This window comes from Helianthus annuus, chromosome 4, assembly GCF_002127325.2.
Source record: "Helianthus annuus cultivar XRQ/B chromosome 4, HanXRQr2.0-SUNRISE, whole genome shotgun sequence".
NCBI classification, from domain to species: domain Eukaryota; kingdom Viridiplantae; phylum Streptophyta; class Magnoliopsida; order Asterales; family Asteraceae; genus Helianthus; species Helianthus annuus.
In genome coordinates, this window is record NC_035436.2 from 43,161,227 (window position 1) to 43,183,925 (window position 22,699).

Sequence of the window (22,699 nt, forward strand, 5' to 3'; positions counted from 1 at the left end):
TATAAATGACACAACCCTTCTTCATGCACCTGGATGCCTTGAGCATAGACACTTGCTCCGGCAATCCGTGTTGGGTATCTCCTTGAATGGTAAGTGACTCACCAGACGGAGTCTTAATCACTACTTGCTTCTTGTTGCAGATGATCTGGGCTTGGTTATGCGATAACCAATCCATGCCCAATACTATATCAAATCCGGCTAACTTCAAAGGAAGCAAGGACAAAGGAAAAGAGTGGTTCCTAAAAGATATAACGCATCCATCTAACATGGCTGAGGCAGTTTCTAAGGTTCCATCGGCTAACTCCACCTCATATTTCACACTTAAGGTTTTAACAGGTATATTCAGCAACTTACAAAACTTGTTATCTATGAACGACTTATCAGCGCCAGAATCAAACAATACTCTAGCATATACATCATTTACGAGGAAGGTACCTGTGATCACATTGTCGTCCCGAATGGCCTCATGTACGTTCATTTGGAAGACCCTAGCATTGGTCTTCTTGGCTTCTTCAGGCTTCTTGGCGTATTTAGGGCAGTTAGTCTTAATGTGCCCTTTCTCGTTACAGCCGTAGCAGGTAGCATCTTTGATCCTTTTGCAATCAATAGTCTTATGCTCCTTAGACTTGCATAACCCACATGCAGGTGATCCTGATTGAGACTTGGTCTCAAGCCTGCATTTTCCAAAGTGGCGTTTTTGGCAAGTCGAGCACTTTGGCTTTTCCTCTGCTCGCTGACTACCTTTTCCAGACCCAAACTTCTTGGACTCAGGGTTTCCCTTGTGCTTCTTCTCAGACCCTCGTGAGCCATCCTCCTCACGCTTCCTCTTACTCTCTTCAGAGTTCTTGAGCGATCTTAACCTGACCGCATCCAAGGTGAGGGATAGAGATAGATCAGCAACTGATCTAAAAGTAGTAGGTCTCGAAGCCTTAACACTGGCTTTGATTTCTGGGGCTAGACCCCCGATGAAGCGAGCAATCCTCTTGGGCTCTGGTGTCACCAAGTAAGGAACCAATCTAGACATGGTATTGAAACTGGTGAGGTAAGCTTGACAATCTAAATTCTGCATCACCAAAGATAAGAAATCTGATTCAATCCTTTCCACCTCATGCTGTGGACAATAGTTCTCCTTAATGAGAACAACAAACTGCTCCCATGACATATTATAGAGTGGGATCTTCCCAGCAGCTTGAATGAGAGACTTCCACCATGCCAGTGCCTCTCCCTTGAACAATTGGGATACATACTTCACTATATCCCTTTCAGCACAACCGCTGATATCAACAATAGTCTCCATTTCATCTAACCAAGTCATACAATCAATTGCTCCTTTCTCCCCAGTGAAATCCCGGGGTTTGCAGGAAACAAAGTACTTATAAGTACAAGACTTGGTACATGGCTCATCATCGAACACTATTCTCTTGGATGGAACACTATGTTGGTTTGAGGAATGTTCGACATCCTCTTTCTTAGGTCCATCCTTCTTCGAGGGTGGCTTGCTATGAGCTTCTGAATGAGTCTTAGGAACAGACTTAGAGTGGGGTACCGAAGAAGTTCTACTATACGTCTCACTAACCTCCTTGAATTGCTCCTTTACAGCTTTAGATACAGCTGTATCAATCAGTGTACGGAGCTCTCCTTTGGTTATATTAACCCTATCATTATCGTGGCTTTCTAAACAATGACTGTTCACTTCCTCCGACCTTGCCATGTAGCTTTAATTGCTACATAAAATCAAATGAGGACGAGGTTTATACGGAAGCTTATACAGTTCTATCGTTTTAAACGATTTGTTAACCATGGTTTTTAATACACATTTTAGTTAATTTTACAGGATAACCCTAAATTATATATAATAGCACAAAAGGCCTAGTCACATAGACAGATTTAATTATTAAACCAGGATTTTATAGAATCGAGGTATTAAGGTTGAATCAAAGTTCATTTCCTTTTCTTGACAGGGAGTTGCAGGCTACCACTGTCTTTAGTCCCAGAGGACGCTAATTATAGCCCGTGGGCACTTCATCCTTAAGGGATGATTATATAAATAAAGGAATTCAGAATAACCCTTTTTAATAATGACTTATGTGATTTTATCGAATCACACTTGGTCAAGCATATTAACATGCAACTGATGTTAACAAGGTTTTGAATCTTTTGAATAGGTTTTTACCATCTTGGCCATGTCTACAATGACATTTAGGCTAGGTTTTACCTTTAAGATTCTTTTAATATTAAACGCAGAGCAATCCTAATTTGAGATGTTAACAAGGATCTGAATCTAATTGAGGAACTACCATCTTGGCCCTGTCTTAAGGTGACATATGGCTAGGTCTTGTCCTTTTAGATTTTGCCATTTTATCACAATGGTAGATCTTATAATCTAGGAATCTAATCATCCTATTATATTTAGACAAGTATATGGTTGCCCTAAACGGGACTTCTATCAAAATGACTTGCCCATGCAAGGGCTAATCAGAAAATAACAAAGGAGACAAAAATATAACGAATTAGGATTAGTCCTATGTTCTTGTCTAGACTCGAGAATGTGCAATTGTGTAACTGAGATTAAACACAAAAGGCTAGTGTTTAATTCACTCAGTGTTGGCTCTGATACCAACCTGTCACACCCCTATTTTCCACGTGTCACCGGTGGGCCCGGTGGGGAGTATCGTGACGTCATTGATATCATCATAGTCAAACAACACAACATATAAAATGCACAGCGGAAGCAAAAGATATAGATTTATTTCAACTAAACAAAATGTAATGTTTGAGTATTACAACACAGTTGAAACAGATCCACAGGCGGATCAAATAAAAAGGAAAACTGTTCAACAGACTTTGACATCTAAAGCTTGCGAGACTTGAGTAATGATGCCTGGAGTAGCCAGCCTATTTCGTCTAGCACCTGCACTTAGCCTTTTTTGGAAAATACGTCAGTTTGCACTGGTAAATACAACTTAACTGACTCATTTTGAAAAGAGTTTGAAAATTGATTTAAATGCACTTCGGCAAAAATATTTTATAACTTGGGACAATTATTCAAAATAATCTCGTATACAGTTTTACTCATTTGTCGTCTATTAGGGCCGGTTTGTAGGGCCGGACTTAAGTTAACTGACACGCTACAGGTATAATGCCCACAAGGTCGATTCCTTATAGTGGGATACCAGTTTTTACATAATGCAGCTGTCAGGTGTACGCCTACACCCCGTGCTTAGGTCGTGGCCATTTTATGAATGATGCCAAGGATATCCGGGACATGGTCATTTAACCCCCAAGGGCTATACACCAAATAATACATATCAAACAGGTTATGTAAATACATCAATCACAATCCGATTTAAATGACTACATACACCCGACCAAGCGGTACTTTTATAGCACCGTATCCCAAGCCCGTATAGGGAAAATAAGTTAAGAGTATTTACCTGAGCTGAATATAAATTCAATCCCAGCCGTATATCAAATCAGAAAGTACAGATAGCTTTTACTGGGCTCCTAATCTGGAACGAAGGTTTTAATAACCTATTAGAATCCTAACGAGTCTTTAATTTAGCCTAAGCTTTAGACCGGTTAGTTTTCAAAGGAAGGCACGGTTCAAACGCATGATAAAGCGAAGACCGGCTTAGAATGTGGTTTTGACCCAACAAGCTTGTATACTTGTTTAATATGGGTAACTTAAACACATTCTGAATATTGAGACAAAAACTATTTGGTTTGACCCGTTTCGGCTTATATATGCAAACTAGTCACATAGGCCGATCCGAACGCGAAACATGCATAACGGGTAACCATAAGAGTCATGAACATGTTCCATAAGTTAATATGCCTTTGATATGTTGTGATATCAGTAGGATATCTTCCATTATGCTCAAAACGAGTTTAAAAACCAATTTATGCCCCGTAGGGGTATTTTGGTCATTTTAAAGGTTATAAAAGAGGTTAAATAGTAATATGAGTTTCGGGTTTGATTATATCAGTAAAAATACTTAATTTACTACGTTACATCAGTAGGGTATAACCTATATGTGAAATTTATCACTTATAACCAAACTATGCATCTTAAGGGCATTTTGGTAATTTCACATAGGCTTAAAAGGTCAAAACTAGAATTCTGAGTTTAAGTCTTTTGCTTACTGCCAAAGTATGAAAGTTTACTTAAAACATCAGTAGGTATCAAGTCTTATACACCTAAAATGGTTTTAATACATACTATGCGTTAAAAACGCTTAAAAGGCGATTTTAAGCTATTTCCGGGTTCTTAAAGGAAAGCTGATATTTTTACTATTTCAGAAGGCTTAACATATTCTAATTATCATATTATATCAGTAGAAAAAGATTTGGTATCAAAAGATTTGGTAAAACTCATTTTATGGCTTAAAGGGTAAAACCGACAACTACCGAATTAAGCTTAGAATTCTAGGTTATGATCAGCCTAAAAATAAATAAAAATCTTCAAAAATCCTAAAATATTATATTACATCAGTGGGTAATAAGTTTGGTATCAACAATTGGGTTTAGATAGGCTATATGCTAATCATACGGTTAATTTACCGAAAAGCTTCTTAATTACGCTAATGAGCATATCTCCTAATCTAGACCTCAAACTGATGTGAAATTTTATGGACACGCTTATAGGTCAGTAATAAAGGTTTTAGTCCTTTCACATCTTCAAAAATCTTGTTTTAACACTAAAGGGGCATTATGGTCACATTTAGGCATTATGGAAACATGCGATGGTCTTTAATTCTAAAGAACCAAGTAGTATAACTTTGGGGGGTTATACTATCATATAACATGATCACAAAGGACCCTAAGGCATAAATAACTCAAGCTAATTCGGGTCAGAACTGAAAGTCAAAGCAAAGGTCAAACTTTGCGACTTTCGGTCGCGAACCGAGCCTATACTTAGAATTGTCGGGTTGAATCATGCTTAGACATGTTCAACTAATATTTATCAAGTCATTAAGTGACAAAACTGATTTTTATAACTTTTATATCATTAGTTATGAATTTTATTTAAAACAAACCCGATTAACTTTAATTTGACCCGACAATTAAACTATGTAAACGTGGTAATTAGGAGATGCCCTTTAGAGGGTTAAACACCTACCTAATTACGATCACGTAGCCATGTTCAACGCGAACCATGGCTCAACCGATTAAAAGTCAAAGTGTTTATCGATAACGCTTGACTTTTCGGTTTAAACGCTAAATAAATAACTAAGCATGAAAGGAAACACTTACAAAAGTCCTGTCCAAAGGACTTGAAGATCACTCAAAAGGAGGTTCCCTTGATCAGGCTCCTCAGATTTGAGTGTTCGAGAGCAAAATTGGAAGGAAATGAGCAATGAGAACAATGATCAAGGGGGGTATTTATAGGATTTTGAGAGCCGTTAGGATCGTTCATTGATAATCGTGCTTCAATCTCAGCCCTACACTTCATACCCATAGTTTACAAAACAATGGGCAGCCCCTAGATTCAAGGATTGAGAGACAAGAGCAAAACCAAGGCTGGTTTTCAAAATCTGGTTGCTGGCACCTCTATACGGACCGTAAGGCCTTGCATACGGTCCGTAAGGGCCTTGTCTGCACATGGGAACTTTCAATAAATGACAGTTTTGGCCCCTGCACTCCCAATTGTCATTTCCGACACATTTGAGGCCCGTTAAACCATTTTTAATGATGCCTAAGCATAGGGAACATGAAACATGCTCAAAAATATGCCGGATGTCAGTTCGTTTGGTCGTACGGTCCCGTTGTTCGGCTAATTACGACGAAACACGGACGGACGCTTAAAACGATCCAAATTACGCGACGAATGGAATTTTATCAAGCCAAACACTAAAATAAAATATTTTAGTGCTTACATAAATTTTTGGGTGTCCGGGGATATTCAGAATGCAAGATATGCGTGAAAGTGCAAACTTGTGCACTTTTTGACACTTTTAGTCCCTGCATGACATAAAAGTTTATTTTTGCGCACCAAACACCTCTAAGCCTATATCTAAGCTATCTAAAGGTTAATTAGAGTATACTAAACTCATGGTCATATTCCGGAAGGTCCGAAACCTTACGAATTGACATACTTTTGCGTTTTGACGCTTTTAACCCCTCACATATGAATATTGTCATAACTTTCTCATACTTTATCGAAACCTTGTGAAATTTTTATCACACATTCTTGTGAGTATAATTAACCATTACAAAGCTTTGGGTCTGCTAAAAGATCACTCAGAGGTATACTTTAAACATGTTGACACATTTAGCCCCTGTAGTTTGTAATTCCTCACTTTCTTTCACAATTGGCTTCGTATGATCCATGATTTATTCGTTTAAGGGTATAAACATCATGTAGGGTTATTGAAAGATATATTTATCCGATGTTGACATCTTGAACCCTTACGTTCACATACTTTCCTTGTTTGTCAACTTTAGTCCTTCATACGTAATCTTGCACATGTTCAAAGCTTATGACACGTGTCAATACATTATTGGACATGAATTTTCGAGGTGTTACACCAGCCTATTAAATACTCTTTTGGAGTAATGATTTAGGGTATAAAGACAAGAACCGCCACTGTGAATATCTTATGACATAACAGTATTTATCTATTTATGTATGCTTGTTGCTGTATGAATTGATACGTTTGGCGGATTGTTTGATGTCACTTATGTGGTATATGCCTGTGTATATATACTGTTACTGTCTCATATGACGATATCAAACAAATGTCTAACCCTATTGTGTTGTGTTCTGTCAGAACATGGCACCCAGAAGAGCTGTGAACGCTTGTGATCAACCTCCTCCTCCCCTACTGCCAAGAACTGCTGAAGAGCTGGACGCTCTACTGGAAGAAAGGATCTCTGTAGCTATCGCCCAGTACGAGGCAAACCGTGCTGGGCACAATGGAGGACCAAGCAATGCAAGATGTAATGGGAATGGAGATTCATTTGGAGGAAACGCAGCTCAGGGCTGCACTTTCAAACAGTTCCTCGACTGCAAACCACTGAACTACGACGGCACTAGAGGTGCAGTGGTTTTGTACGCTGGACGGAGAAGACATAGGCCACTATCCGTATGAGCAAGTGTACTGCGGATCAGCAAGTCACTTTTGCTACTGGGTTGTTTGTTGATGAAGCTCTAACTTGGTGGAACTTGCAAGTCCAAACTCTGGGTGATGATGCCGTGTATGGCATGACTTGGAATGAACTGAAAGAGAAAATAAGAGAAAAGTATTGCTCCCGTGCTGAACTCCAAAGGGTGGAGACGGAATTCTGGCACTTGACCATGGAAGGTGCTGACATTACTGGTTATACTCAAAGGTTCCACGATCTGTCTAGAGTGCTTCCCTACACGGTGACTCCTGAATTTAAGCGCGTTGAACGCTACATCTGGGGATTGGCCTCAGAATTTCGCAGCATGGTAACTTCGGCCAAACCCGCAACAATCACTGAGGCTGTAACTCTGGCTGTCAGCCTTACTGAAGATGCTGTCCGTATGAAGAAGTTGTCGCTGAATCCTACTGAAAAGACCGAGACGCATGCTGAGGCCTCTGGTGACAAGAAAAGGAAGCATGCGAACCTGAATCAAGCGACATGTAACAACAAGGGTTCCAACAAGAAGCGTGACACTAACCCGCCTCAGGAGGCGAAAACTCTTGCAACCATGAATGACGCTCCTGCCAAAAGATACCTGGGCACTCTGCCCATCTGTAACAATTGCAAGCGTCATCACGAAGGGGTTTGTCGCATTCCAAAATGCGACAAGTGTAGAAAACTGGGTCACCATGCTGAGGATTGTTGGGGAAAAGGAAATAGGAACGGGAATGGAAACCGCAACGGTGCTGGAAATAATGGGGGAAATGGAAATGACATGGTAACCGGAATAGGAATGGGGCTAGGCATAACCAAGGATGCTTCAGTTGTGGAAGCAAGGATCATTTCATGAAAGATTGCCCAGGGGGAAACAACGCTCAGGCTCGAGCATTTGTGATTGGAGCAAGGAACGCACGCGAGGACCCTAATGTGGTCACCGGTACGTTTCTCGTTAACAATCACTTTACATCCATATTATTTGACACTGGTGCCGATTACAGTTTCATGTCTGTGGAATTTAAACGTATGCTTGGGATAGAATCTAGTATATTAGATATTCCTTATTCTATAGAGCTAGCCAATGGTAAACTTGTTGAATCAGGCGAAGTTGTTAGAGGCTGCACATTGGAACTTGGTGAATGAAGATTTTACATCGATCTCTTACCTATTCAATTGGGTAGCTTCGATGTAGTGGTCGGAATGGACTAGTTGTCCAAGAACAAAGCTGAAGTTATTTGTCATGAGAAAATCATTCGCATCCCTTTGGCGAATGATGAAACTCTCATCGTACATGGAGAAAAACGAGATGCGCCTCTGCGAATCATCGGTTGCATGAAAGCACAAAAGTGCCTAAGGAAAGGATGCGTCGCTTTCCTGGCACATGTTGTAGACAAGAAGGCTGAGGAGCCGAAACTCGAAGACATTCCCGTGGTGAAGGAATTCCCTGATGTTTTTCCAGAAGATCTGCCAGGACTACCTCCGCAATGACAAGTCGAATTTCATATAGACTTGGTTCCTGGAGCGGATCCTATAGCCAAGGCACCCTATCGGCTTGCACCATCCGAAATGCAAGAATTATCTACACAACTCCAGGAGTTGTTGGATAAAGGATTCATAAGGCCAAGCTTCTCACCCTGGGGAGCTCCAGTATTGTTCATGAAGAAGAAGGATGGAACACTGCGGATGTGTATCGATTTCAGAGAACTGAACAAGCTCACAATCAAGAATCGGTATCTACTACCGAGGATTGATGACTTATTTGATCAGTTGCAAGGATCAAGCTACTATTCCAAGCTCGATCTTCGATCCGGATACCATCAGTTAAGGATTCAAGAGGAAAGCATGCCAAAGACTGCATTCAGAACACGTTATGGGCATTAAGAGTTCCTTGTGATGCCATTCGGATTGACGAACGCGCCATCAGTATTTATGGATCTGATGAATCGCGTATGCAAACCATATCTCGACAAATTCATGATTGTATTTATCGATGATATCCTGATTTATTCCCGAACAAAAGAAGAGCATGAGCAACACCTCAGAACCATTTTGGAACTACTGAAGAAAGAGAAACTTTATGAAAAGTTTTCAAAGTGCGAATTCTGGATTCGCGAAGTATAGTTTCTTGGTCACGTTGTGAACGAAAAGGGCATTCATGTAGACCCATCCAAGATTGAAGCAATAAAGAATTGGGAAGCCCCCAAAACTCCAACTGAAGTTCGACAATTTTTGGGCTTAGCGGGCTATTACCGACGATTCATCGAGAATTTCTCAAAGATAGCTCAACCGCTAACGACCCTTACGCAGAAAGACAAGAAGTACGACTGGGGTGATAAGAAAGAAGAAGCCTTCCAACTACTCAAAAATAAGCTATGCGATGCACCGATACTATCCTTGCCCGAAGGCACTGAAGACTTCGTGGTATACTGTGACGCTTCACGACAAGGTTTGGGTTGCGTGCTTATGCAGCGCCAAAAAGTCATCGCTTACGCTTCAAGACAATTGAAGGTACATGAAAGGAATTACACCACGCACGACTTGGAACTAGGTGCGGTGGTATTCGCCTTGAAGATCTGGCGACACTATTTATATGGTACTCGATGTACAATCTTCACAGATCACAAAAGTCTACAACACATACTTGATCAGAAGGAACTAAACATGCGTCAGCGACGATGGGTCGAGCTGCTAAACGATTATGACTGTGAGATTAAGTACCATCCTGGAAAGGCAAACGTTGTAGCAGACGCATTAAGTCGAAAAGAAAGGGTTAAGACCCTAAGGGTTCGGGCGTTGGAAATGACTATTCGGACGAACCTCACTACACACATTCATGACGCATAACAAGAAGCCCTTAAGATGGAGAATCGTAGAGCTGAATACCTCCGGGGTATGTTGAAATATATGGTGCTGACGTGATGTCGTAGGTACACGCAAATTTAATCCCAATAACAACTATATAGATAGTGGCAAGTGGGTATCGAACACAGGGAGTTTGTGGAATATGTGTTATTTGAAAGTTTGTCTAATTTAACTAAATTAATCTAATTGCAATAGAATAAAATTTGAGAATTTATATGAGTGAATTGGTTTTAGACTAGATTAAACTAATTAAATTGCAAGAGAAAAGTTTGGTTGTAAGCAAATTAGAGACAAATGATCATCCTAGATTTCCGGTTTGTTTCGACATTCATATTATCATTTCACTAGAAAGAACTACATAGACATAGCTCATGTGTGATTACTTGCAGTGATGAAAGGGAACTAAGTACTCAGATTCCTAGAACGTGAGGTTGTTACCCGATGATCAATCAACCCTTACCCAAGCCTAACTATACCCATGATATCTCGATTGCCAACGGCACCAAGAACGTATGGTTTCTAATTAGTTCAACGTAAGAATCAACACGTTACTAACAAACAATCACACACCACAACAACGAATCATAAAGATAAATATTGTTATTCTAGAAATTAGAAAACTCAAACATGAAATGTCTCATCAAACCTTCAATCCAGGACAATCATCAAGTGTTTAGCCACTCATGGCTTGAAGCAACATCATAACAAAAGTTTTAATGTTCATGTGAATCAAAAACACCAACCAATTGTTTAGAGATTGTTTTAAACCAAAAAAAACCAACCAAAATCGCCCAAGAAGTGCTCCAAAACGGTTGGGAATGATTGGATGATGAAAAGGCACCATAAACAACCTTAAATGAGGGAGTTACAAGTTTCACGTCAGTCTCCACCGCCACCGTAGCTTACGGTTGCTTGAAATGGCCTACGGTGGGTTAAAACTGGCTTACGGTGACAATTTTTGTCAGTCGGCGCCGTAAGCTACGACCCTTGCCGTAGCTTACGGTAGACTTCAACCTAAAAACTTGTTTTCAGCATAACTTTTTCGTTTCAACTCCGTTTTCTTCACCGTTTTCGCCTACGTTCTCGTAATTTCGTCCTCTATCATGCTATCCTCTTAATACTTCAATTCCAAAAATTGATTTTTTTTATTTATTCCCCGTGTTGCTTCCATTTTAAGCTCCCGTTTGTACCTGAAACACAAACAACTAGTAGTTACCAAGTTCAAACAATTAAACGTGTAAAGAATGGGATTTTAATCTTTTTAAGGCACTTAAGGGTTGTCCTACGGACCACCCGTCACATCCCCACACTTACCCGTTGCTTGTCCCAAGCAACCTATTCAAAAACTATTTTCAACCACAAGCGACCAATCGTGCAAACCAAGCTAAAGTGTCGTCCTTTTACTAACTTTCAATCATACCACAAAACACAACTCTCACAAAAAAAAAAACTCTCGGTGACAAGAAATATTAGGACATAATGCTAACCCACTCAATGCGTGTGTGTGTTTGTGCGACAATAAGCTTGTATAAAAATCAAGTCTCCTCCTATTGAGTATTTAGCATGCTTATGAATCAAAAGGACCTACGGGTTGTAACGGGGCTAGGTGCAAAGGTAGGAAAATGGAGGAATATATATGCGAGAGCTAATTGATTTGACCCGGTTTTTATTTCTACCACTAAACAAAGCAACCATCAAATATATACACAACTTCTTCAACATTCTCAACTACTATTGCAACTAAATACTTCTTTTTTCATATTTTTCTCTTTCTCCTTTTTTTTCTTTTTTTTTTTCATTTTTCATAACACATCAAACTCAACAATATATACAAGAACATCAATACTACATACTAAATCTCTTAATCTGGGTCATCTCAATAGGTAAAATTTTGTAGGAAGTAAGTTTGGGTCACAACCGAATGGTATAAGGCTCAAACATGGCTTTCTAAAGACCAAACCCCCACCCCTCACAATACCAAGCTCATATATGTAAAGTATGAGGTCCAACCCCTAATTCCCACACTCTCACACATCTAGACGAGGTTACCTAAAAGTCCCCTATCATTTTCAAAAGCATGCTAACTCTAGGATTTAACAAGAATTCATACACAAGTTCTATTAACACAATACACACACCGCCACTCAAAACAAAGAAATATCTATAATAATCATATGTGGCTCAAACACTCACCAAGAAATGACTAGGAATGGGTGTCGGTGTGTCAAGTGGAACAATATCAAGTTTTCAAATTTTAACAATTTTCGCTCGGATTTACAAAATTTTTAAAACTATAAAAAATTTCCCCCATCCCCACACTTGGGATACATTGTCCCGATGTATGGCTTTGAGGGAAGGATCGCCTTTAACCCAAAAACATTAGCTTTCGCTAATACTCTCAAATCCCAAATTTCTTTTCTTTTTTTTTTAACAACTAATACCAATATTTTAATACTAAAGAACATAACAAGACTAAGGAAAGAGTACATTGACCTGGTGAAGTTTGACACAACAGATGTTGTAGATAATCCGACTTCCTATCATCACCTTCACACAACTCTCCGCACATCTTCCTCACACTTATCTAAAAACACCTTGGGTTGCCTCCCAAGTAGCGCTAAAGTTTAGGTCTTCAGCCCGACCGTACCTGATATGTCTCAAGGTGGTCTCAATGCACATTTACCTTTTTCGTTGCTAATGTAAGCACGGTGTTTGATTCTTCTATTGTGTGTGTGCTTTGTCACGTCCCATCTTTCTTTGCAAAATTCTTTAAATCCACATTTTCCTACCGAATTTCCAACAAATGCTCGGTAGTTTACTCTCCACTTCACTACTTCGTTTTCTGTGCCTAACAAACCCAAACTCTCCCATAAACATAACTTATGAATGAAATCTCCCACATCATGAAGTGCCACCTTCCTAGTTTCTAAACATGCATCCTTAACACTCTTGGTTTCCATAACCACCACAGCCGGAGAGTTGTAATCAACTTTGATTGGTTCATCAAGTAAAAGGCCCTCAACTTTGCTTTCCATAGGTGGTTCCTCCACAATAATTTCAATTGTATATTCCTCATTTGGCCCTAATAATTCAGTTTCAAGTTCGGGAGGACTCACAACATTTTCTTCTACATCACCCATAGGTGTCATTTGTTCAATCTGCACATATATCCAGTGTTGTTTTGCTTGACGTTTTCCCAATATCGACGTCCCTGGCCTCATCTCTTTCACCTCTTTTGGTAACAAATCATATTTCCATTCCAAAAGTTCTGCTCGTTCTTCCATTGACAAATGAGGTTTTATTAATTCTTTTTCAACCTGAACCATGTGTCTCTTTCTCATCATCTCGTCAAGACTTTCAGATTTATGTGACTAATAGTGCAAAGTAGGTTGTTGGGTTACCCATTCATAACCATACTGATCAAACGTATACTGAGCATGATAATAGTCTTGATCGTACATCTGAGGGCCTTCATATGAAAGTTGGGAATATTCATAATAATCACCGTAATCGTACTTCTCTTGGTAACTCTTTTTTTTAATCCCCTTAATGTTCGCTCAATTTCCGGATCAAACGCCAATGGTGATAGCTTGTGAGAGCTCCTAGTACGCATGCACCTGTCAATACCTGCACACTAACACACCCAGTGTAAACCAGAAAAATAACAAACTTAAAAAGAAAAAAAAATAACACACGTTGCGCACTACTCCCCGGCAGCGGCGCCAAAATTTGACGTGATGTCGTAGGTACACGCAAATTTAATCCCAATAACAACTATATAGATAGTGGCAAGTGGGTATCGAACACAGGGAGTTTGTGGAATATGTGTTATTTGAAAGTTTGTCTAATTTAACTAAATTAATCTAATTGCAATAGAAAAAAAATTTGAGAATTTATATGAGTGAATTGGTTTTAGACTAGATTAAACTAATTAAATTGCAAGAGAAAAGTTTGGTTGTAAGCAAATTAGAGACAAATGATCATCCTAGATTTCCGGTTTGTTTCGACATTCATATTATCATTTCACTAGAAAGAACTACATAGACATAGCTCATGTGTGATTACTTGCAGTGATGAAAGGGAACTAAGTACTCAGATTCCTAGAACGTGAGGTTGTTACCCGATGATCAATCAACCATTACCCAAGCCTAACTATACCCATGATATCTCGATTGCCAACGGCACCAAGAACGTATGGTTTCTAATTAGTTCAACGTAAGAATCAACACGTTACTAACAAACAATCACACACCACAACAACGAATCATAAAGATAAATATTGTTATTCTAGAAATTAGAAAACTCAAACATGAAATGTCTCATCAAACCTTCAATCCAGGACAATCATCAAGTGTTTAGCCACTCATGGCTTGAAGCAACATCATAACAAAAGTTTTAATGTTCATGTGAATCAAAAACACCAACCAATTGTTTAGAGATTGTTTTGAACCAAGAAAAACCAGCCAAAATCGCCCAAGAAGTGCTCCAAAACTGTTGGGAATGATTGGATGATGAAAAGGCACCATAAACAACCTTAAATGAGGGAGTTACAAGTTTCACGTCAGTCTCCACCGTAAGCTACGGTGGCCATCGTAGCTTACGGTGGCTTGAAATGGCCTACGGTGGGTTAAAACTGGCTTACGGTGACAATTTTTGTCAGTCGGCGCCGTAAGCTACGGCCCTTGACGTAGCTTATGGTAGGCTTCAACCTAAAAACTTGTTTTCAGCATAACTTTTTCGTTTCAACTCCGTTTTCTTCACCGTTTTCGCCTACGTTCTCGTAATTTCGTCCTCTATCATGCTATCCTCTTAATACTTCAATTCCAAAAATTGATTTTTTTATTTATTCCCCGTGTTGCTTCCATTTTAAGCTCCCGTTTGTACCTGAAACACAAACAACTAGTAGTTACCAAGTTCAAACAATTAAACGTGTAAAGCATGGGATTTTAATCTTTTTAAGGCACTTAAGGGTTGTCCTACGGACCACCCGTCAGGTGCCAAATAAAGAGGGAACCTTATACTTTAAGAAGCGTACTCGGGTTCCGCTCTATGGCAATATTCGAGAAGTCATCCTTGATAAAGCACACAAATCGAGATATTCGATCCATCCAGGATCGGAAAAAATGTATCAAGACTTGAAAGAATATTATTGGTGCCCGAGACACAAAAGCGATGTTGCTGTCTATGTTGGAATGTGCCTAACTTGTGCTAAGGTTAAGGCTGAATATCAGAAACCGTCCGGTCTACTGCAACAACCAGAGATACCCATGTGGAAGTGGGAGCAAATCCCGATGTACTTCATAACGAAATTACCCAGGACCCCGAGTGGGCATGATATGATATGGGTGATAGTTGATCGATTAACGAAATCTGCGCATTTCCTACCAATCCGAGAGAATGATAGCACTAGAAAGCTTGCGAAAATATACTTAAAAGAAATTGTGGCACGTCATGGAGTGCCTATCTCAATTATTTCAGATAGAGATGGACGCTTTGTCTCAAGAATCTGGCAATCCTTTCAGGAAGCCTTTGGATCTCAGTTAGATCTAAGCACGGCCTTCCATCTGCAAACAGATGGCCAGAGCGAACGAACCATACAAACGCTGGAAGATATGCTTCGCGCTTGTGCTATGGACTTAGGCGGCAGCTGGGATACTCATCTACCTTTAGTTGAGTTTTCCTACAATAACAGTTATCATACAAGCATAAAAGCTGCACCGTTCGAAGCTCTGTATGGCCGCAAGTGCCGCTCGCCTTTATGTTGGGCAGACGCTGGAGATAAACGAATGGTTGGTCCTGAACTTGTACAAGAGACAACCGACAAGATTATGCAGATCCGAGAGCGCATTAAGGCGGCTCGAGATCGACAAAAGAGTTACGCTGACCGAAGACGAAAACCACTAGAATTCGAGGTGGGAGACAAGGTTTTGTTAAAGGTCTCACCTTGGAAGGGCGTAGTAAGATTCGGAAAACGTGGGAAGCTGAATCCCCGATACATCGGACCATTCAAGATTTTGGAAAGAATTGGTACCGTGGCATACAAGTTGGAATTACCGGAAGAACTTAATGGAGTACATGATACGTTCCATGTATCCAACCTTAAGAAGAGTCCAACACAAGAAAACGTGATCATCCCTGATGATGAAGTGCATATTGATGACACCCTCCGATTTACAGAACAACCCGTTGAGGTTACAGACTGGAAAGTCAACAAGACTAGAAGGAGCAGTGTCAAACTTGTCAAAGTACGTTGGAACTCTAAGCACGGACCCGAGTACACGTGGGAACGTGAAGACCAGTTCAAAGAAAAGTACCCCCACCTGTTCAAGAAAACTCTTGCGAGGGATAGATCAGCCTGAATTTCGGGAAGGAATTCTTTTAACGGGGGGAGACTGTGACAACTGGCACCAAACCGGTAATTTCAGTACACTTTAATTATTATTTAATGACTACAATTATGTGCTTAAATGTCAACATTGTCTGATTACATACTATACAAGTGAATTTATGCACGTTTTATACTACAAGATATTGCTTTATGCATTAATGAACAGCGTTGCGTCAGAAATACTAGTAAACTCACCGGTAAGACACATTGTGTCAACAAATCTACAGAAAACAGTCAGACAAAAGAATTAGGGCCTAGGTGTAGGTCCAACGTCAAGAATACATTAAAACCCAAGAGTACATAGAAGGGTTTATATATAGACTTTCCGGAAGCCAAAATACGCATTAAAAAGCACACGAAACGCACTTTAAGTGCAGAAATTTACAGAATTCAGCTAGAGTTAATTACTGATTTCGTCCCTGTGGTTTGTCAAAAATAACTATTTCAGTCCATTAGTTTAAAAATTGTGATTTCAGTCCCTGTGGTTTCACTTTCGTAACCATTTCAGTCCTTGTGGTTTCACTTTCGTAACCATTTCAATCCTTTTATTCTGTTAGTACAGGGACTGAAATGGTTACGAGGTGGACTAAAATGGTTACGAAGTGAAACCACAGGGACTGAAATCGCAATTTTTATACTAATGGACTGAAATAGTGATTTTTGACAAACCACAGGGACGAAAACAGTAATTAACTCATTCAGCTATAATCAGCTTTATAACCTCAAAATATTATGCAGAATTCAAGTTTTATCATCCAGAATACTTCCCTAAGTGTCGGGAATTAAAAGTGTTACAAAAGGATACATAAAGGACACTAAACGGTGCAATTTAGCACTTTAACGAACCGGTATTTAACCGAACAACCGGACATTACCCGGAACATCAAAATTATACTAGAAGCATTGTTTATTTATTTCTGAGCTAGTTATGGTCCCCGAACACCATAAAACCCCTTATAACATAACAATACATTAAATCCCTAACCAAGACATTTGAAACTTAACTTATTATTGTAATTAGGGATTGTAATTTACACTTAACCCCCCCCCCCCATATAGTGGACGGTCATGGGGGGGGGCACTTTTGATTTTGTAAAATCTTGCTAAATCCTTCAAATCTTGCCAAGATATATTTAGATCTTTCTTGGATTCTCTAGGATATGAAAGATCTTATATGCATTATAAATATAACCATCACCATTTCACCACTCAACACCACACCTCCCTCCTCCCTTCTCCCACCTATGGCCATCAGCGACCACCCCCCCCCCTTCACCACCATCATCATCTCATGTTCATACAATCTTAAGTGTACACAAGGTGTAACAAGGTCTATAGTGAAGCTTGGTGGTCTTGGATCTTGAAGGACCTCCTCCATTTGCTTTTATCCAACCATTTTGTCATCTTCAAGTCCTAGTATTCTTCCCTAGCCTTGTTGCTAGTGGTGAGCCCTCATGATCTCTTATTTCTTCATATCTTGATGGTTAAAAGATGATATATATTGTTAAACACAAGAACACTAAAGAATATGAACATGAATCTTTAACATAAGCTTAAATACATAAGAATATATGTTGATTGTGTTGATTTACTTCTTGTTGATTTATTATTAGTGTTAGTGATGTTAGACATCATATGGAAACTACTAGATTGTGATTAAACACATGATCTAGTAAATTAAAGTGGTGATCTTGTGAGAGACCAAGATCATCATACCTTATGTCTTCATGAACTTGAATGAAGAAAGTGATTTTCATATGTAAAAATGATTTAAACAAAATACAAATCTTGTAAATAGATGATTTCCAAATGATTTTCTCAAGAAACCAAGTTTATTTATGAGATTTACAAAGTCATGATTTCTAAATAAACTAACCATATTTTTAGAGTCAAAACATGACTAGAAACATATGTATAACAATAAAAATACAAAAGAAATATTTTTAGAAAAATCATCTTACAAGTTGTAAATAACTAAATCTTTTAAGAAAGTGATTTACAAATAAATAACCATGTTTTTAAGGGTAACTAAACCTACTAAGTAACATGGTAAGTTACTACAAGTTTTTACAAGAACTTCAAGTTCATGATGTAGTGTGATTTACATGATCTAGGCTTATGGTAAGACTTGATTGTGTTATTGATGTTGATGATGATTTAAAAAGAAAATAAACACATGTTTTGAAAACATGGGAAACCTCCATTTTTAGGGGAAACTATGTCAAAATTTTTATAAATTTTGACACTTAGAAAAATATAAGTTTTTGAGAAACTTATTCCCTAAAAATGTATCTAAAAATATTTACCAAGGTCTCCCTAATTTTTGTGTTAAGAAATGATGATTTCTTCAAGATTAAAATTGATATTAAGTGTGTATATTTTTGAGAAAAATATATATATTTATTGATCACCAAAATTTGTACTAAGTGTATGTAGTATGTATTACATGTAATAATGTATTAGGACTTGAAAATACACTAAATACTCTCAAGGAGTAGAAATATAAAAATACATATACAACATGCTTAGACAAATACAAAAAAAAATATATATTTATGAAAATATATTACTTGATAGAATAAATAACTTGGACAAGTTATGAACACGAAATGAAGTTTGGACAAAATACATAATTCGGTTGAAAAATACAAGATACTTATATTTATTTTTGAGATATTAATATAAGTAAGATACATAGTTAAAAATATAAATTATTTTTAACACAAGAACAAATACATAAAAGATGGTGACTTGTACTTGTGCGATACAAGTCTAGTGACTAACGTTAATAAAACACGTTTAGGTCACGACGCTAGATAAGCAAATCTGGTGAAGTTTATGACGCAGGAACGCAAAGTTGTGAGTTCATGCTCCCCCTTTTCTTTTAACTGTTTTCAGTTTTATAACTTCGGGGGTGAAATACATGTTACAAATATTACAATGTTTACAAATGGTATGATGGATACAAAAACAAGAGGCACTCTTGGTGATAACTAGTACCAAGTATGATGCGTTTTAAGGAATGATACGAGAAATCGTGTCACGAATAGGGTACCATAAGCACCATTAATCGTGTACATACTAAGACCGCAGAACAAAAGGTTAGATCTAATGGGTATTCGGCCAGCCACACTCTTGGTGAAAACTAGTACCGAGTAGTGCTTTTGTGTCTCTGTCGTGAATCGACAACTAGAAAAATGCCTATGGTTTGGTTGCTTTCTATGTCGTGTCACATGTTAATGGCCTTGCAACCCATTAACAACATGATACATACAGAAATACTTGATTCATACCAGAATACTTGATTTATACGAGAATACTTGATTTATACAAGAATACTTGATTTATACGAGAATACTTGATTTATACAAGAATACTTGATTTATACGAGAATACTTGATTTATACAAGAATACTTGATTTATACGAGAATACATGATTTATACAAGAATACTTGATTTATACAAGATACATACCATGTTTTTCATACAAAGTATACAAACGTTCAATACAAGAACTGCATGAATTCACCCCAACATTATGTTGACGTTTTTCCGAAACTCACATGTATTTCAGGTAACTAAAAGTGGATGTGCGTGCGGTCTTACTCATGCTCTTGGATGTCGTTTATGTTTATAGTTGAATAAAGTTGTAAACTTTCAGACAAAATGTTGTCACGTGATGTAAACACTTAAACTATGTTTTTCCGCTATGTAATGGTAATGGTGTTTGAAGTTACTTTTTTGAGCATGTAGTATGTTTACCAATCGTATGCAATGAAAACCTTTCATGATCACACCTCGTGCTTCCGCTTTAGAAAGGGGTGTGATAATTTACCCCCTATTGCCCATAGTATGTGAAAACCGTTTACCACCACTACTCGTAGTTTTAGGAGTTTTTACTCACCTGTGTCAACTGTTAATTGGGGTAGTTTCTATGTAGGTATTCATTTTTCAAAGGAATCGCTTTTCGTATGTGTTTTCTTCCTCTCTCTATCAACGTCAGTATTTTTAATTAAAGTATAATCGTAAGTGAATATGAAGGATCTTCCATCTCTGTTAATATTGATGAAGATTTTTCCAAGACTTCCGGCAAAGGAGGTTATACGGTGCAAGACTGTGTCTAAAGAGTGGTTAGCCTATCTTTCAACTCCTGAGTTTGCTAAGAATAATTGTCGTTTCTTGCGAGTATTAGGTGACCAGAAAATAATTGTTCTTGACAAATCATCGTGTGCGATTCGTTATGTTGATGTTGCATCTCCTAGATGTGTTTTAGGCAATAATATTCACATTCCCTTCGATTGTCATCCATGTAATGTGATCTTTTTAGCAAGTTTGGATGGCATGGTATGTGTTTGCTTATGTAATACTGGTGATTTGGTTGTTTGGAATCCACTAACTCATGTGTTCAAGATGCTGAGAAATTCTAATTATCAGGGATTTTACACTATGGATGATGATAGTCTTGGGTTTTGTGTTGACTCTGCTGGTGATTACAAAATTATGCACATTAAATGCACTCATTTCAGGTTGACTGTTAACATTTATTCATTTAGTGAAGGTTCATGGTCAACTCCAAGGTTCTTAATTGATAGTCCATATGATATTGTTATTTATAGTCGGTCCGTTGGGACGTTTTGTAGGAAAAGTTTGTATTTTGTACTGACCAAATTCTGGTGTATGGGTAACACAGCGGTTCTTCGTTTGGATGTTGAGTCGAAGGTAATAGAAAATGTAGGTTACCCAGATACATTGAGTGTGGAATCTATAGGTCAGTTGGTGACTATACGAGATGAACTTCATATGGTGGTTAGTATTGGAATGTGTAGTGTAGATGTTCAATTGTGGCATCTACAAAATAATACTTGGTCGAAAGTGGTGTCTTTTGTACCCCGTGTGTTTATGCCGTTGATGATAGGGTCATCTATGCACTACATTGATGGAAATAACAAATTAATTATAGTACATGAATGGGGTGATGTTGCCCAGATAAACGTAAGGGCAAAGAAGATGCATGGTTTTTTTTCCTATCATCTTTATACATGGCATTGTAGGTGCAAGCTATATTGAAACTGTAGTTTCACCACATGTTTAGTTATGGTTTTGTATTTAGTTGTTTGTTGTTATCATTGTGTTATATACATAGTATTATGTTTGTGGTTGTTTTTTTGGTTGGTATTTTTTTGTATATGGAGAATCAATATTCGAAATTAACGTGTTATTTTAATTGTTCTATTATGTTTATAATATGTTTGGTGTGTAATATTTTATGCCAATAAATATAATCAACGTTTGTTTGTCATCGGTAGTTTTTTTAACACTTTGAAAACATCTAACTTTCATATATCTTATCTAAGTTCATCTAATGGTGTTATTAATTTCTACGTTTAATATCTAATTCATTTTAAATTGTGCGAATTAGATGTAAGATTTTAATTTAGTATGTATCACAATTTGATGTATGACAATACAAGAATAGTTGTAGTTTCTAATCGCAATCGCATAAAAAAGTCATTATTATCTTAAATATGGAGACACTTATTTATGGAGACACTTATTGATGTTCTTAATAGTTGGATAAGAAGTCATTATGATATTAAAATATGCAGTGTATTTGGAAGACGGAAATATTACCAATAAGACTTCTAATGTTGCATACAGGAAAACACAACTAAATTTATAACTAAATATGAACTTCGACTACCGTTTACAAATTATAATTCTAAACAAAATATGTCATCCATGCCCTAATATACTAATAATTGTCATCAAGGTTAGACTACCAACCAACCAAAAAAACACAATAAACTGTACCAACATGTCCAACCAAAAACCATCAAACGATGACAACAAAAGGCATTAGTTTATATACGCAGACATCTGCATCATTAGCAGATAACGTTAACTGCTAAGCTTGGTTGACTGCATCCACATGCGTCAACATGAGGAGGTTTCCTGATTCTACATAAGTCAAATGCATAATGTCACCCGCGCTAATATCATTTTCCTTCATGAAACTTCGCCACCCTTCAATCGCATACCTAAATCCATTTCCATCATTCTGTCGCTTAACTATCTTCACAACTGTTTTCCCATCCATGTTTCTGACATTCATTAATGTTAGAGTTAACAAGTATATTAGCCGTTTGGATATAACTGCAAGCAACAACAAATATCAATTGTTAATTTACGAATAAACATAATTTAGTATGTATTATCTATTATAGTTATTCTATGAAGGCTATAAGTGAAGTTATACTTTATTGTTTAAAAAAACAACTGTTTTAAGGTTTTTTGTTGCAAACCAAGTTCAATTGTTATGTGTTTAACTGGTAATTCTGTACGTA

At 37.9% G+C, this 22,699-nt stretch overlaps 1 protein-coding gene across 1 annotated transcript; it reads left to right on the plus strand.

Moving 5' to 3' along the window:
• The first annotated feature begins 20,390 nt into the window (after positions 1–20,390).
• Positions 20,391–22,035, plus strand: LOC110933250 (putative F-box protein At4g17780). The gene is made up of 2 exons (XM_022176480.1): positions 20,391–21,369; positions 21,962–22,035. The coding sequence occupies exons 1-2, from the start codon at positions 20,391–20,393 to the stop codon at positions 22,033–22,035; spliced, it is 1,053 nt and encodes a 350-aa protein (XP_022032172.1).
• The last annotated feature ends 664 nt before the right edge of the window (positions 22,036–22,699 follow it).

Excerpts from the sequence above, each read along its gene's own strand:
- LOC110933250 (XM_022176480.1), top strand. The coding sequence starts at position 20,391 with ATGAAGGATCTTCCATCTCTGTTAATATTGATGAAGATTTTTCCAAGA. Across the intron at positions 21,370-21,961 it reads AAGGGCAAAGAAGATGCATG|TGTATTTGGAAGACGGAAAT; the intron begins GTTTTTTTTCCT and ends TAAAATATGCAG.